This window comes from Paralichthys olivaceus, chromosome 7, assembly GCF_024713975.1.
Source record: "Paralichthys olivaceus isolate ysfri-2021 chromosome 7, ASM2471397v2, whole genome shotgun sequence".
Classification (NCBI taxonomy): domain Eukaryota; kingdom Metazoa; phylum Chordata; class Actinopteri; order Pleuronectiformes; family Paralichthyidae; genus Paralichthys; species Paralichthys olivaceus.
In genome coordinates, this window is record NC_091099.1 from 10,454,023 (window position 1) to 10,466,905 (window position 12,883).

The 12,883-nt window shown below is 43.1% G+C and overlaps 2 protein-coding genes across 3 annotated transcripts; one reads left to right on the forward strand and one right to left on the reverse strand.

The window, feature by feature from the left end:
- Window positions 1-1,403: 1,403 nt before the first annotated feature.
- sspn (sarcospan (Kras oncogene-associated gene)) lies at window positions 1,404-6,858 on the reverse strand. The gene is made up of 3 exons (XM_020078504.2): window positions 6,637-6,858; window positions 5,035-5,121; window positions 1,404-2,991 (listed from the first exon to the last, which is right to left on the reverse strand). The coding sequence occupies exons 1-3, from the start codon at window positions 6,856-6,858 to the stop codon at window positions 2,632-2,634; spliced, it is 669 nt and encodes a 222-aa protein (XP_019934063.2). The 3' UTR covers window positions 1,404-2,631.
- A 16-nt stretch (window positions 6,859-6,874) lies between these two features.
- On the forward strand, window positions 6,875-12,302 carry bhlhe41 (basic helix-loop-helix family, member e41). 2 transcript variants are annotated; one of them, XM_020078517.2, is made up of 5 exons: window positions 6,875-8,820; window positions 8,916-8,982; window positions 9,107-9,217; window positions 9,321-9,432; window positions 9,790-12,302. In XM_020078517.2, exons 1-5 carry the CDS (start codon window positions 8,759-8,761, stop codon window positions 10,737-10,739), a joined length of 1,302 nt encoding a protein of 433 aa, XP_019934076.1. In that variant the 5' UTR covers window positions 6,875-8,758; the 3' UTR covers window positions 10,740-12,302. The 2 variants fall into 2 exon arrangements, with proteins under 2 accessions (XP_019934076.1, XP_019934077.1); XM_020078518.2 differs by having other exon boundaries at window positions 7,853-8,820; window positions 9,110-9,217.
- Window positions 12,303-12,883: the final 581 nt, after the last annotated feature.

Sequence of the window (12,883 nt, forward strand, 5' to 3'; positions counted from 1 at the left end):
CTGTGTGTGTTCAGTGGTGAGAGCGAAAAAACACCCAGCGAAGGTCAGTAAATACAAGGAAACCTCCAAAACACTCTGAGGCTGGAAGCGTGTTGAGTGACTATATTGACTAATTCTCTGAATGGAACACAGCAAAACTACCTCTCACAGGAAGCTTATCAATTAAAGCTCAACCATATATTTCACTGGCAATATATATATATATATATATATATATATATATATGTAGCTATACTGAACATACAAATACATGTTACATTGTCTGCTGTTTAATCAGAACACTGGATGGGAGTTCAGTCTGTCGTTTTTAGGTTGATGTGAAAGTTGTTTCTCCACCAGAGTCACATATCTGTTTTTTTGCTATGACAGACCGACGGACCACACAGAGAGTAGTGACCGAGTGAGGAGGAGGGGGAAGGTCCCTCCTCACTGTCATTTTTATAAATAAACATGCCCCCGTGATGACTGGCATATGACTTCCTGTGTCTGATTGTGTGATTTCAGGTCTTTTTTTTGCAGTCACATTATATGCGTCAACATCATAAAACTTAAGTACAAGTAAAAAATACTGCAAACTGACAACCCCCCCACCCTGATCACACATTGTACACACTGCAGTATACACGGAATCAACTTATATAATGTGTGAAATGTGTCATTACAAAGAAATAATAGATCACTCCCATAATTAAACAGCAGCTATTTTAATATCCTCGTGATTCTCTGGTGATATCAGAGACATCCATCGTCTCCGAGAAAAGTGAGGACGATGTTTCTGAAGTTTACAAAAAAAAATACGGCAGGTGAATCAAAACATGATCCCTGAGGAAACCAATGTGAGCAGGTTCAGATAAATTACAGGCCAAGGCCCACAAATCCCCTTAAATGTAATGAAGCCGCACCACATTTCACACACTCATAGTTATCAGTTACCTCAAAATAGATTGTTTTTGTCAAGATACATGAATTATTCTCTGAAAAATGGGGAATGTGTCACACAAAAAAAAGCCCTATCTTGCAATGTTAAAGAAAATGGAAAGAAAATATCCTGGATCCACAACAAACTTTAATGAGTTCTTCCTCGACTCGTAGCACAACCCTACACCAGGTTTAATGGAGATCTACCCAATTGTTTTTAAGTAATCCAGATTGTAAAAAAATAATAATTATTAATTAATAACTATCACAATACATCTAGACATGCCACACATGACTCAGTAATGGGCTGGGATCCTTCATTTGGAAAACCAATCAACTTCTAATTCATTCACTTTTAATAACGTGCTGGGCTCATGTTTAGAGAAACTTATTTCTGCTCAGTTTTCAGTCTTCACTACAAAGCAGTTCCCTTCAGTTTGTGTCCGTTTTTGCATGTTACGAAACAGAAAATTGAGGAAACATAATTTAGCTGAATCAAAGATTTGTATTTGTAACCACAAAATGTTTGACAGGCTTGAAATGCATATACTGGAGTCTTTATTCCAAGACAATACTGTGAGAAATAAAACATACATTTAAATCATCCCCAGTCAGTCAAACTGACTCTGGTTAGGCCTCCAGTCTCTGCTCAGCATGTGTAGATGGGTGACTCCTGTTCTCTGCACCTGAGCTGAAGAATGAAACAAAAACTAAACTTTGCACTGAGCAGTTTTTAAAATCGACGGTCTAAACTTTTGTGCCTGTTTTATTCCTTTTGTGCTCGTCCCAACATCTGAAATCCTGTAAACACACAGAGAAGTTACTTGGGTCCAGCTGCCTGTCTGAGTCCCCCCTTTCCTCACCCCAGCACTCCCCTCCTCCCTCCTCTCTTTGTGGCTTCAGTCTTTTGACTCCTACAGGCTGTTTTGAGTCACTGTTGGCTACTGGCCTGGCATCCGCCCTCATGAGCCACAGCCCAGTTCAGTCCGGATCCAGTGTCATGGAGCAGAGAGTCTGTCAGGATCAGTTCTCACTGTGTCTAGCTGAGCTGTCTGGTGCAGGGTTTTATCTCAGTTTGGTTGTTTGTTGAATTAATCCACGTAATTGCTCTTTTTGTGATAAACAACATGGATGTGAGTTGCAATACAGAGTTTAAACTTCAATGTTTCTCCTTGTAAAGCAATTAACTTATAAAGCTTGAAGCTGCATCATTTTATATTTGCAAACCACAATTTGTTTTTCAATCACTGAAGCAACTAATCATGATCATTTAATCAATGTAACTCAAATCAAAGGACATTTTTGCATATATATTTTGAGAGTTAAGTGCAAAACAAATACGTGTGCTTTCTCATACTATAATTATATATAAGTTGTATGTCTCAAGAGCAAATGTCAACATAATCAGAAACATTGCAAAGAATTGATTATTGTGCTGGAAGACAAATAATTGGTTTAGTTTTTCACAAGTAGACTAGAGGTTTTTCTTCTTTTCATCTACACAACTTTTATAACATCAGCAGTTGGAAGTACAAACTTACTCATACAAAATCTGTGCAAAAATCCATTAAAGTACAGCCACTACAAAGGGTTGATATAAACTGACATCAGAGAAATCACACACACCAGAGAGGCAGATTCCCTGAATGTGGCTCCTCCATCCATCCTGACCTGACTGATTAGACTCATCCCATTAACCCTGTCCTCATCACATTAAACCTTCTGCCAGTGCTGAGTGGAGGGAGCGCTGATCTGAAGACCGGCGAAGAACACCTGGTACCGGTCCTTCCACATGATGAAGGCCCCAACGGCACAGACGAGCGCTTGGGCCAGGTTCAGCATGATCTGGAGCAGGAAGTAGAGCGTGAGCGTCCCGTTGATCACCTCGCAGTCACCGGCGCCTTCGTAGACGAAGGTGCGGGCTATTGGGTCATCTTGATCCAGGGTGCACACGCAGTCCCCTTCCACCTGCTCGCAGCTGAGGCTACTGGTCTGTGAGTAGTGGTATCCAGCGAACGCTATAACCAGCACGGAAATGACCAGGCCGATGACACACAGGATAAAGTAGAGAAGCTGTGGAGGGAGACAATGAGGTTGAGCATTTAACCTTGAAAGCTAAAAAAAAAACAACTGCTCTCCATCTTCAAATCCTTTTTATTCTAGAAATCTGACTCCTGCCTCAGTCTGTTGTCTCATGATTAACCGAGAGCCAAAACTGTAGCTTAGAAACTGACATACAGGGCTCAGTGCCTATGGTGATTTCATTTCAAAGAGATTACCCACAATACCACAGGGCAAGGTCTGACCATCAGAGCAGGAGTCCAACTTTTGGCACGGAGCAGACACAGCACATGTAAAACAAAGACGGCCCCGCAGCTACAGCCGCTTCCCACCTCAGAGCACATCCTGCATGTGTGTAGCATCAGAGTGAGTCTAAAAATACAGTTGTAATTGTGATGGTGGCTTTGTGTTGTTTATGCAATTGCACAATCTCAATAACACTAAACCTTCATCTTAATCCATGACTTACATAACGGAGGCGCTCATTCGCTGGAGTATTTTGCTCTCTGTTGTGCTTATGGAATTATGCAAGTGATGAGCTGTACTCGCTTTGAAACGGAATTTATGTTCATTTGGGAGCAGCTGTGAGATCTGGGGTATAATTGGTTACAGGGAGACGTATGTACAGCGAGGGCCTCAACAAGCGCTGTAAAGCATAATGTGATTCACTAAATGGAAATGAAACACCAGCGAAAGGAAGAAAGCGAAAGGCATCAACATTCATATTGTGGTTTACAGTCCGTGTGGCACTCTGCAGCACTTTTTAGTGAGCACTTAGAAACTCATAGAGCTCCCATTTGACAAACTGAGTGTCTTGACACAATACAGGGCAGGCTGAACGGGGATACCGGAGAGCCAGGATCCTTATCTGCCACAACAGTAGCGCTTAACTTCAAGAATATCTCCACTTACAGCACATTTTCACTCCACTTGTATCTCCCCTCTTGAAAACATTGAGCCAAGGGCAATTGAAATAAACGGGCCGACTGTAAAGCCATACAATCTTAAAACTGTGGTTTCATTCAGCTCTTTGAGTCAAGCACAAAAATACGACACATGATGGACTGACTGCAGCTACTCTGGTATATACAGTTCAGACTTAGTTGCTGATAAAACAATGTCAGTGAAAATAAGACCACAAACATTATACTTCATCTCTAGGCTACAAAACTCAAATACAGCAAGATTATGTTTGTATGTTTGTATATATGTAAGAATATGTAATAGAATCATCAGAATAACACAATTATAGAGGCTGCTTCTGAAAATCTGTGCAAATTTATAAAAACTATTTTTAAATCCGACAAAAAGAAAAAAACACTAATAAATTAATAAAATTAAGGGTGTCTTTATATATATGTTTTGTATCCATTAATATTTACAAACATCCCTTATTTTAATATGTACATTAAAATATTAATTGTTGTCATTCAGAGTCAGGTGATATTTAAAACTACAAATAAACTTGGAATTGGCATTTTACCATTCCTTTCTGCTAAGACCGCACAGTCTTCCTTGAAAATGCTTCTGAAATGTTTTGAAACAGCCTGTGTACATATTTGAATCTCGTATGCACACAAGAGACACACGGGAGAAAAGAAACCTGAGGATGCTGCTTCCAGCGACCCTCTTCTCAGCAGCAAACAATGGTGGACTGATTTTAATTGCCTTGAAATTCCAACTGCATATATTGTATAGCTAATTAAGCCGTACAATCCGGTCGCATTAATCAATGCACTCATCCACTCATAGGAATCCCTGCAGAGCTCTGTTAAACAGGAATGCAGTTAAATGCCTTCGTCTCTCTGTCTCCACGCCTCAGTCAGTAGAAGTTCTCTGAGAACAGAGATCTAACAGCAACAGCGTTACTGAGTAAAACATTGTTCTCTGCGAAGGTCACTGAGGAAAATGGAAAAAAAAATTGATCTGGTTACAAAGAGTCCTGTTGTGCATCCTCAAGGAACCTGGTTTGACTGCATACGTGACACTCGAGCACATATTCCACCTCACTTTCATTTGTTTGCAGTGGATGTGCGAGGATGTGCGTGGAATCACCTTGACAATGAACTGCAGAGACGTCCTCTCGTCTGGCATGTAGGTGATACAGTAGAGGATGAAGCCCACGATGGAAACGAAAAACAGCTGCAACAACAACACCAGAAAGTGTTCAGCATAGTTTGGTTAGATTCACAAACATTTCTTACTCATTCTGTGGCCTCTCACTATCGCAAAGAATGTAATCAACCCATTCATTTCTGACTCCACGCTCTGAAGGATGATATCATCTTGATATCCTGCACCTTGTTGCTGTAGGTGTGATATACAGGTTTGCATTCTTGCTATAGAAACAGGATTTTTGCTGTAGAAAACCTCTTGTGGCCACGTTTTCAGGAGTGCCTCTTAATATTGCATGATTCAGCAGTAAGCTGTCATCTGATTACATTGCTCCCTCTTGCTCTCTCTCTCTCTCTCTCTCTCAGACACACTCACACTCTGTCTCTTCAGTGCAATTGGAGTCTTGTGACTAACGTTCAGCATCTTATTTAAGTGTTTTTCCCAGGTTTTTTCAGTATTCGGGGTTCTCAGGAAAGTTCCTGATGACCTCAGTGTTTTTCACTGGGCTGGATCTCGTGAGCATCTGACTCGGGATGTTAGTGTCCAGGGATGTTTTCGAGAGGAAATTGCATCTGTGACGGGCGAAAAGCCACACAGAGGAACACCACGTTGTTTTGTTTTTTCTTCTTCTTTTTTTAAAAGTGGAAATATGATCTTAAATCTAATTCTGAATTGAATGATACTTATTTCATTCAAAATAAGATTCAACGTCACTTGTTGTCTTTCAGAGACAGTTAATCGTTGTTCACTTGTTGTCAACAGAAACATTTACCTCAACAGCTTAGACTGAAACTGAAATTTAAAGTATTTAAATGAATACATTTAACACATGTCAACACACTTCAACTTTCTGTGGTGTGTAAAATTCAATTTCAAACGTCTCATCATTTACTGTTCAACTGACATTTAGCCTTTCATCTGAAATGAAACTTAACCTCCCCCAGTGACACTTCAGCTGCTTTCTCTCACTTACACATCAAATGTTCACAGCTTTTGTGGCTCTGACATTGACGGATGTTTCAACCTAAACAGAAACTCCAAACATGATCAAATCACATGTATTCTTTTTTTAGTTGAAGTTATAGATAAAGGGAATTAAGAGTGAACGCCGTCAAACTCAAACCTTGTAATAAAGTAGATAAAATGTTAATTTATGTGTGTGTACTAACAGTGAAGACAACATGTGAGTATATGCACAACACATTTGCAAGCAACAAAAAATGTATTAGATACTATTTGATCAAAGGTCCAGTTAGTACAAGGCATTCTGGGATTGGCTGTCGGTTTCATCCGCCCAGATGCTGAGGATTCACTGGACATGCAGCAGAAACAACAGGAGGCTCAGGCAGGACCTCGGGTGACAGATATGAGATACAGGTGTTGGCTCTTAGATGAATATGACCGATGAGATTTATCAGAACATGACAATAGCAGTGACTGAGAGGAGGGCCGGGGCCAGTGTTGACATGCAGAGTGGAGAGAAGTATCCATGCAAACATGTGCATGCAGAAGCTGATGTTAGAGCGTGAGGACGGAGCTTACGATGATCCCAGCCCAGTGTGGCGTCTCCCTGGTCAGGAGCGAGGGGCTGATGGCCAACATGAGGAAGGCCACGGCTGTGACAGCCACCCCCAGCAGCAGCTGGAGCAGGGCGACGAGCAGCGGGAAGCAGCAGCCTCTGCACTTATTGTTGTGTCCTGGCTCTGGACTTTCATCTCTCCTCTTCTTGGCCTGCTTCTTCTCTGAGGAACCTTTCTGCCCCATATCTCCTCCTGTCTGCTCACTCCTTTCCCCTCTGTCCCTCTCAACTTTTACTATTGCAGTGTTTAGGGTGGGTGAGCCTGCCTGTCTGCCTGCTGTCTGCCTCCTGCCCCTTCCCCTCCCCGCTGAGGCCTCCTCTCACCATAAGCCCGCAGCTCGGTTGCTATTTGGAAACAGAGAAGGCTCTGAACTAATATGGAAAGCATTTGGACTGGATTCCTAGAGCCGCCCTAGTGCCACATATAGAGCAGGCAGCATACTGTGGAGGAAACCAAGAGAGGGGAAGGAGGCGTGGGGTAGAGGAAGACACAAAGGGGTACTCCAACGTACGGCAGTGAGAGGGTTTCACTTGTACTTACATTAAGGACAAGAAAGGGAAAGTGCAGGAGTATATCAGCAGGTATGAGTTAATGAAAAGCCAGTGCAGAGGAGGTCACACTTCATTTGAGATCAGGAGTGATTGGATCACTCTTTGTCAGCACTGTTACACAAGAGAGCCATACTGCCAGCCAGAAAAGAGTCACATGACTCACAGGGAGAAGTAATGTGATCATAAGGCATGTGAGGGCATTACAGGGGCTCAGATTTGGATGTTTTTGAACACTTTAATGTTCTGAGGAGGGTAACAGGTGTCACTTAATATCAGATTATCTTCCCGGAGAGGTTTATAAATCACTGGTAATGTGTAAATACATAGTTTGGTGGCGAGATCCAGATCCAGACCCTGCTGACTGCTATCATTAGCGAGAACAGTAAAAACATCACGGAACGAGTGGCCTTGGATTATTTTGGGGTGAATCTGCTCAAATTATTTTAAAAGATCAGAAAAATATGCCAAAGACATAAACCTTCCATTAGAAATTATTATAATCACCATTATTATTATTATGATCATCATCATTTCCCATAGTTAGACAGAGACAGTGAGATGAAGGTGGGAGAACAGCGCACATGCTGAGATTAATAAAGAGGCGAGATGCACGTGTTGGCGCACACAGCTGGGCCGGAGCCATGGTTACTGACAACGCAGCTCTGAGTGGGTAAACCTTCCCTGCTCCAGGCAACAACACACACACACACACGCACACACACGCAGGGGCACAGGGGCGCGCACACGCACACACCTTGGAAGAGGTCGCTCAGTGTTTACGCACAGTGTTTACTTCACATTAATCCCTGTGTTTCCACCAAAGGCGTTAAATACAGGAATTGTTTTGTGTTTTTTGGAAAGATTAGGTTGTTGAAAGTTTTATTTTCTGCCAACGAAATTAGATTTTATGTTAAAATTGCAGGAAAAGTGCACAATTTTAAAAAGGTGGACATTTGACCCGTGGACGCCCCTGTGACACTTGTGGTAATTTCTCTTATAGAACGATATAATGTGATTATATTATAATGTGCTACACCTGCAAAGTTTTAGAGACTCACACTGTTCAATGTTTAAAACTGTGGTGAGCAGATCATTTTGGTTCTGCTCCTCTTCACGCCTGTGTGCCCTTTACCACATTCCGCGCACGAATCACGTTTCATCCACCAGGTCAGCATGGCTTGGACGACATCTCTATAGGAACAGCGGCTGCAACACAGAGAAGCTCTAATTACCGGACTTTGTGCTGGTGCAGGCTACACGTGAGTCGGAAGCTGTTCCCCACCGGAGGCGCGCGTGCGCTCTAACCACAAGCACCGTCGGCTTTGCAAAGTGGCAGCTCAGGGAACTATAGACATCAGTCTGAGAAGCAGCTCCACCGGAGGACACGCACTGTGCATCTATCGCCCCCTCAGCCGCCCGTGTGTGGACAAAACATTCCCCGCAGAAGAGGAAGAAGAAGCTCGGGTGCGGATAAACAGGAGCAGGAGCAGCAGGAGCAGGAGCAGCAGCAGGAGCAGCAGCAGCAGAGAAGTGATGGATGAAAGAATACCGCATTTACAGGACAGACAGTTCATGGAGCACGCAGATTTCTTGGGGTGAGTGTCGCTTTTTGGCAAAACTCTGTCAAACTACCTCTGATAAACTGTGGTGACCGTGTGGAGAATAACGGGACTCTTTGCTCTTTATTCAGGGTGGATTACCCGGCTATCTACATGTGCAAATCCAAAAGAGGAATAAAACGAGAGGATGGAGGGAAGGTGAGAATCCTAAAATCGACTTTTGTGCGCTCATTCAATTTACGCACGATCCGCGTGTCGCATGCAATAACTTTTGACTTTAATATTGCTGCTTTAAAACAGTAACCGGTTGTTTTTTCCCCAGCAGGACGCTTACAAGTTACCACACCGGTTGATAGAGAAGAAGAGGAGAGACAGAATCAACGAATGTATCGGGCAGCTGAAGGATTTGTTACCCGAGCACCTGAAGCTGTCGGTGAGATCACCAAACTTTTTTATACGACCTTAAAGATCCTGTTCTATTACACGACAAGAAATCATCGTAAACAGACAACTGCATGTTTTGTTTCCCTCCACAGACGCTCGGGCACCTGGAGAAAGCAGTTGTCCTGGAGTTAACACTCAAACACTTGAACGCACTGACTGCTGTCACTGAGCAGCAGCACCAAAAGATCATCGCTTTGCAGAATGGTAAGAGGAACAATTACTGACAAGGTTATGTAAGAAACCAGGCTGCGTGGGTTGATTGGGTTGCATGATTAAAGTTGCGAGATTACATTACACTTTATTATTCCATGTAAAGCCATCACAATGTATATGAATTGTGCCAATGTCATGTATTCAGGGGATGTTGCGCATTTATTTAAATAAAACTGTGTATATATATATATATATTTACGCAGACGATCGAGGATGTGTTTACTTTGTTAGTATGCAGACATGCAGACGTGCTGTTGATACACGTCCGTCTTGTCTCGTCATTGACTTTTGATGAGCTCCACTTTACAGAATAATGCTCTGTTAATCTCTGAACTGCGTGTCTCGCAGGGGACCGGTCGATGAAATCTTCCATTCATGCGGACCTGGACGCGTTCCACTCCGGGTTCCAGGCCTGTGCCAAGGAGGTCCTGCAGCACCTGAGTCAGTTTGAGAACTGGACGGCGCGAGAGCAGAGGTGCGCGCAGCTCATCAGCCACCTTCACAAGGTGCTGGCGCAGGTCCAGCCCGGCGCGCCGCCGCTCCAGCACCAGCTACAAGTCGGGGACGCACAGGATGGGCAGAGAGCCGACAGCCAAGCCAACTGCGTCCCGGTCATCCAGAGGACCCAAGGCGGGGAGCTGAACGAGAATGACACCGACACGGATAGTGGATACGGGGGTGAGGCTGAGAAGAGCGACGGCAAAGATAAAGACTGTGCGCGCAACAAGGGGCAGGGACCAAAGGCGGTGAAGATAAAGCAAGAGTTTGGAGACGAACGCGCTGCCAAGAAACCAAAGATGAGCTGGTCTGGGAGCGGGTTGGGGGGCGCAGACGCCTCCAGGCCTGACCTGGCGCTAATGAACTCTCTGATGGGAATAAGCAGTGTGGGACAGCAGACACCGATCTGTATGCCTTTTTACTTCATCAACCCCTCGGCTGCGGCGTCTTATATGCCTTTGTTCGACAAAAGCAACATTGAAAAGTACATGTACGGTCCAGCGGCGGCGGCTGCTCTTGCGTCCCCGTTCCCTTGGCTTTACCCTGCGCACGCGTCAGCCGCTGCGGCCGCGGCTGCTGCTGCCGCGTTGCCCGGCTTGTCTGCGCACTTTGGCGGCTCAGCTCATTCCAAGGACTGCCTCTCTCCGGACCGAGATGAGTCACACGAGACGGAGACGAGCTCACCTGACGAGCGTGAGGAGAGTCTCGCCAGTGACGACGGGGAGGGTGACGCAGGTGATGCGTTCCAGGAGAACAAGAGCAGCAGTCATGATCAGTTCCCTGCTTGTCCCATGAGCTAATCTGTCCGTGTTACCTCTCTGTGCGTCCTGCTGAGAAATGTATGTATTCCTTAAAAAAGAAAGAATGAATTTGGCTACTTTTAAAAAACGAGCTCTCACTGAAGAGTTCCACGTGTCCAAGATCTTGGAGAAGGGGACAGTTGTGACGGCGCGTGCCTTTTGCACTCATGTTAGAATGATTATCGACAATGATTGACACTAGTACACGACTGTGTTGTGCTGGAGTTTTTTATTCTCTTTCATAAAAATATTTTGAAATGGCAGCATTGGTGCCAAAACTTTGAATACTTGGACAGTGCGCAGCGCAGTCTCCCAATCAGCGAGTCTTTTTTTGGATGTATGAAGTTACAACTGACCTCTGCCAAGGTTATTAAGAGCCTGGCTCACTCTGACTGTAAATATTATAACCTGGAATACGGTGTGATTCCTTCACGTGTAAATGTGCACTAAATGGGCCTACAAAATAAAGAAGTGCTCCTGGAAGCTGCAGGACCTCATCCCAAAGTTTGCACGGGGATAGTCTTAGTGCAACACACACACACACACACTTTAATAATTGCATATTGATAATAAAGAGATTAATGGAGAGGTGCTGGATATTTACTTCTGAGTAAAGAAACAAAACAATCATAAAAGACCAACATGTTGTAAATCCTCTGACTGAGGCATTCCTGCACAGAGGTGCAGTGACCTGTAACCTTCAGGAAACATTGTAGGATGTAGTATCTTAGGCATCTTTGATATTGAATGTAGAATGATCTTTACTCTTTGAGATGTAAAGTGCACTTTTTCCTGCTTTGACCCCCCCCCCCCCCCCCCCCCCCCCCAACGGTCAGCTCATCCTTTTCAAAGTAAATCACTGTAGTTCTCTTTGAACATTTTCATTGTATTGAGTTGTCTTGAAATAATAAAAAAATATTGATAATTTCAATTTGAAAAGAGGCAGCAGAGTTACCAGATGCTTTCATGGAGTAAAGAGTAATTTTAATAAAACTTTTCTCATATCTAGCAAAAATGACACAAATAATGATCAGATGTGAAAACCCCATCACACGCCAGACGTCTCCATACTCTGTGTTGTATGCTACCACTCTGTAAAACCTCTCTTTTCAAATATTTGACTAAGATGGGAGAGAAGCTGTGGTCGTGTGACCCTCAGCTATGATTCTTGCTGTTTTAGGAATTTTAACTTTATCTCGCTCTATTTTCTAAGAGATTATTTCCTGCAGTTGTTGTGTCTTTGTTTTTTTTCCACATGTGACAGAATGAACAGATGATTTTCATGCTATTTTGCATACATGACATTGCTTTTGTAGTTTTCTTCAGCTGTTTTCGCCTCAAATCTGTTATCAACTGTTATATGAAGTGGCATGTGCGTGTGTAAATAGTTTTTTTGTGTGAATATACCATAAAGTATACATGTCTATGTCAATGTTGTAGAAATCTATGGATTTTTAAAAAAAGATATATAACTGAGCAACTGTTGCACATTTCGTTAATGCTTTACACACATGCTGTTCTAAATTATTGCTGATGAATTGTAAAATAAATATCAAAACCAAACTCTGCAGGCCTCTTCTTATTTAACCCACATTTTGTTTAAATATCCCTTCATAGGAAATTTTAAGTGATGGGAATCAGCTCAGGCAGAAGTACAGTCCTGGAAGTCAAGTACATGAAATGTAGTTACTAACTCTTAATCAGCTGACAGGTCATGGCAGAGGAATGTACGGTAAGCCACAGCTTTTAACAAATGTCATGTGATAAAAGGATGATGAAGTGAGATTACCCTTATGATGAAAAACAAGGGGCCTCCGCCCAACCAGTCAGAAGCTTCAGGCAGACTCAAATCCACTCTTTTGTTGTCGCTACTAAACTGTCTCAAACTGCAATTTTATTTATATCCTCATGAATAATGACATCATGCTTTCGTGGTGATATTGGAGATGTGCAAAATGAGTCCCAATTTATGTCCTTCAAAGCAACGTGTGCATGTTGCCTTAAGATGCAGCTAATTTTTCAGATAATTCCCAGTGTAGTGATGGAACAAGGCCCCATTTCCACAAACTTTTCAAATCAAGTTTGCTTTCTGAGCTCAAGTTATTCCACCAGAGCTCTGACAACTTCAACGAGTGTATTTTTTG

What these genes read in the sequence shown, in the direction of transcription:
- bhlhe41 (XM_020078517.2), top strand. Translation starts at nt 8,759, where the DNA reads ATGGATGAAAGAATACCGCATTTACAGGACAGACAGTTCATGGAGCAC. An exon ending in AACGAGAGGATGGAGGGAAG is followed by an intron (nt 8,983 to 9,106) that starts GTGAGAATCCTA and finishes TTTTTTCCCCAG; the next exon opens with CAGGACGCTTACAAGTTACC. An exon ending in CCGAGCACCTGAAGCTGTCG is followed by an intron (nt 9,218 to 9,320) that starts GTGAGATCACCA and finishes TTCCCTCCACAG; the next exon opens with ACGCTCGGGCACCTGGAGAA.
- sspn (XM_020078504.2), bottom strand. Translation starts at nt 6,858, where the DNA reads ATGGGGCAGAAAGGTTCCTCAGAGAAGAAGCAGGCCAAGAAGAGGAGA. An exon ending in CACACTGGGCTGGGATCATC is followed by an intron (nt 5,122 to 6,636) that starts GTAAGCTCCGTC and finishes TTGTTGTTGCAG; the next exon opens with CTGTTTTTCGTTTCCATCGT. An exon ending in CTCTGCAGTTCATTGTCAAG is followed by an intron (nt 2,992 to 5,034) that starts GTGATTCCACGC and finishes CTCCCTCCACAG; the next exon opens with CTTCTCTACTTTATCCTGTG.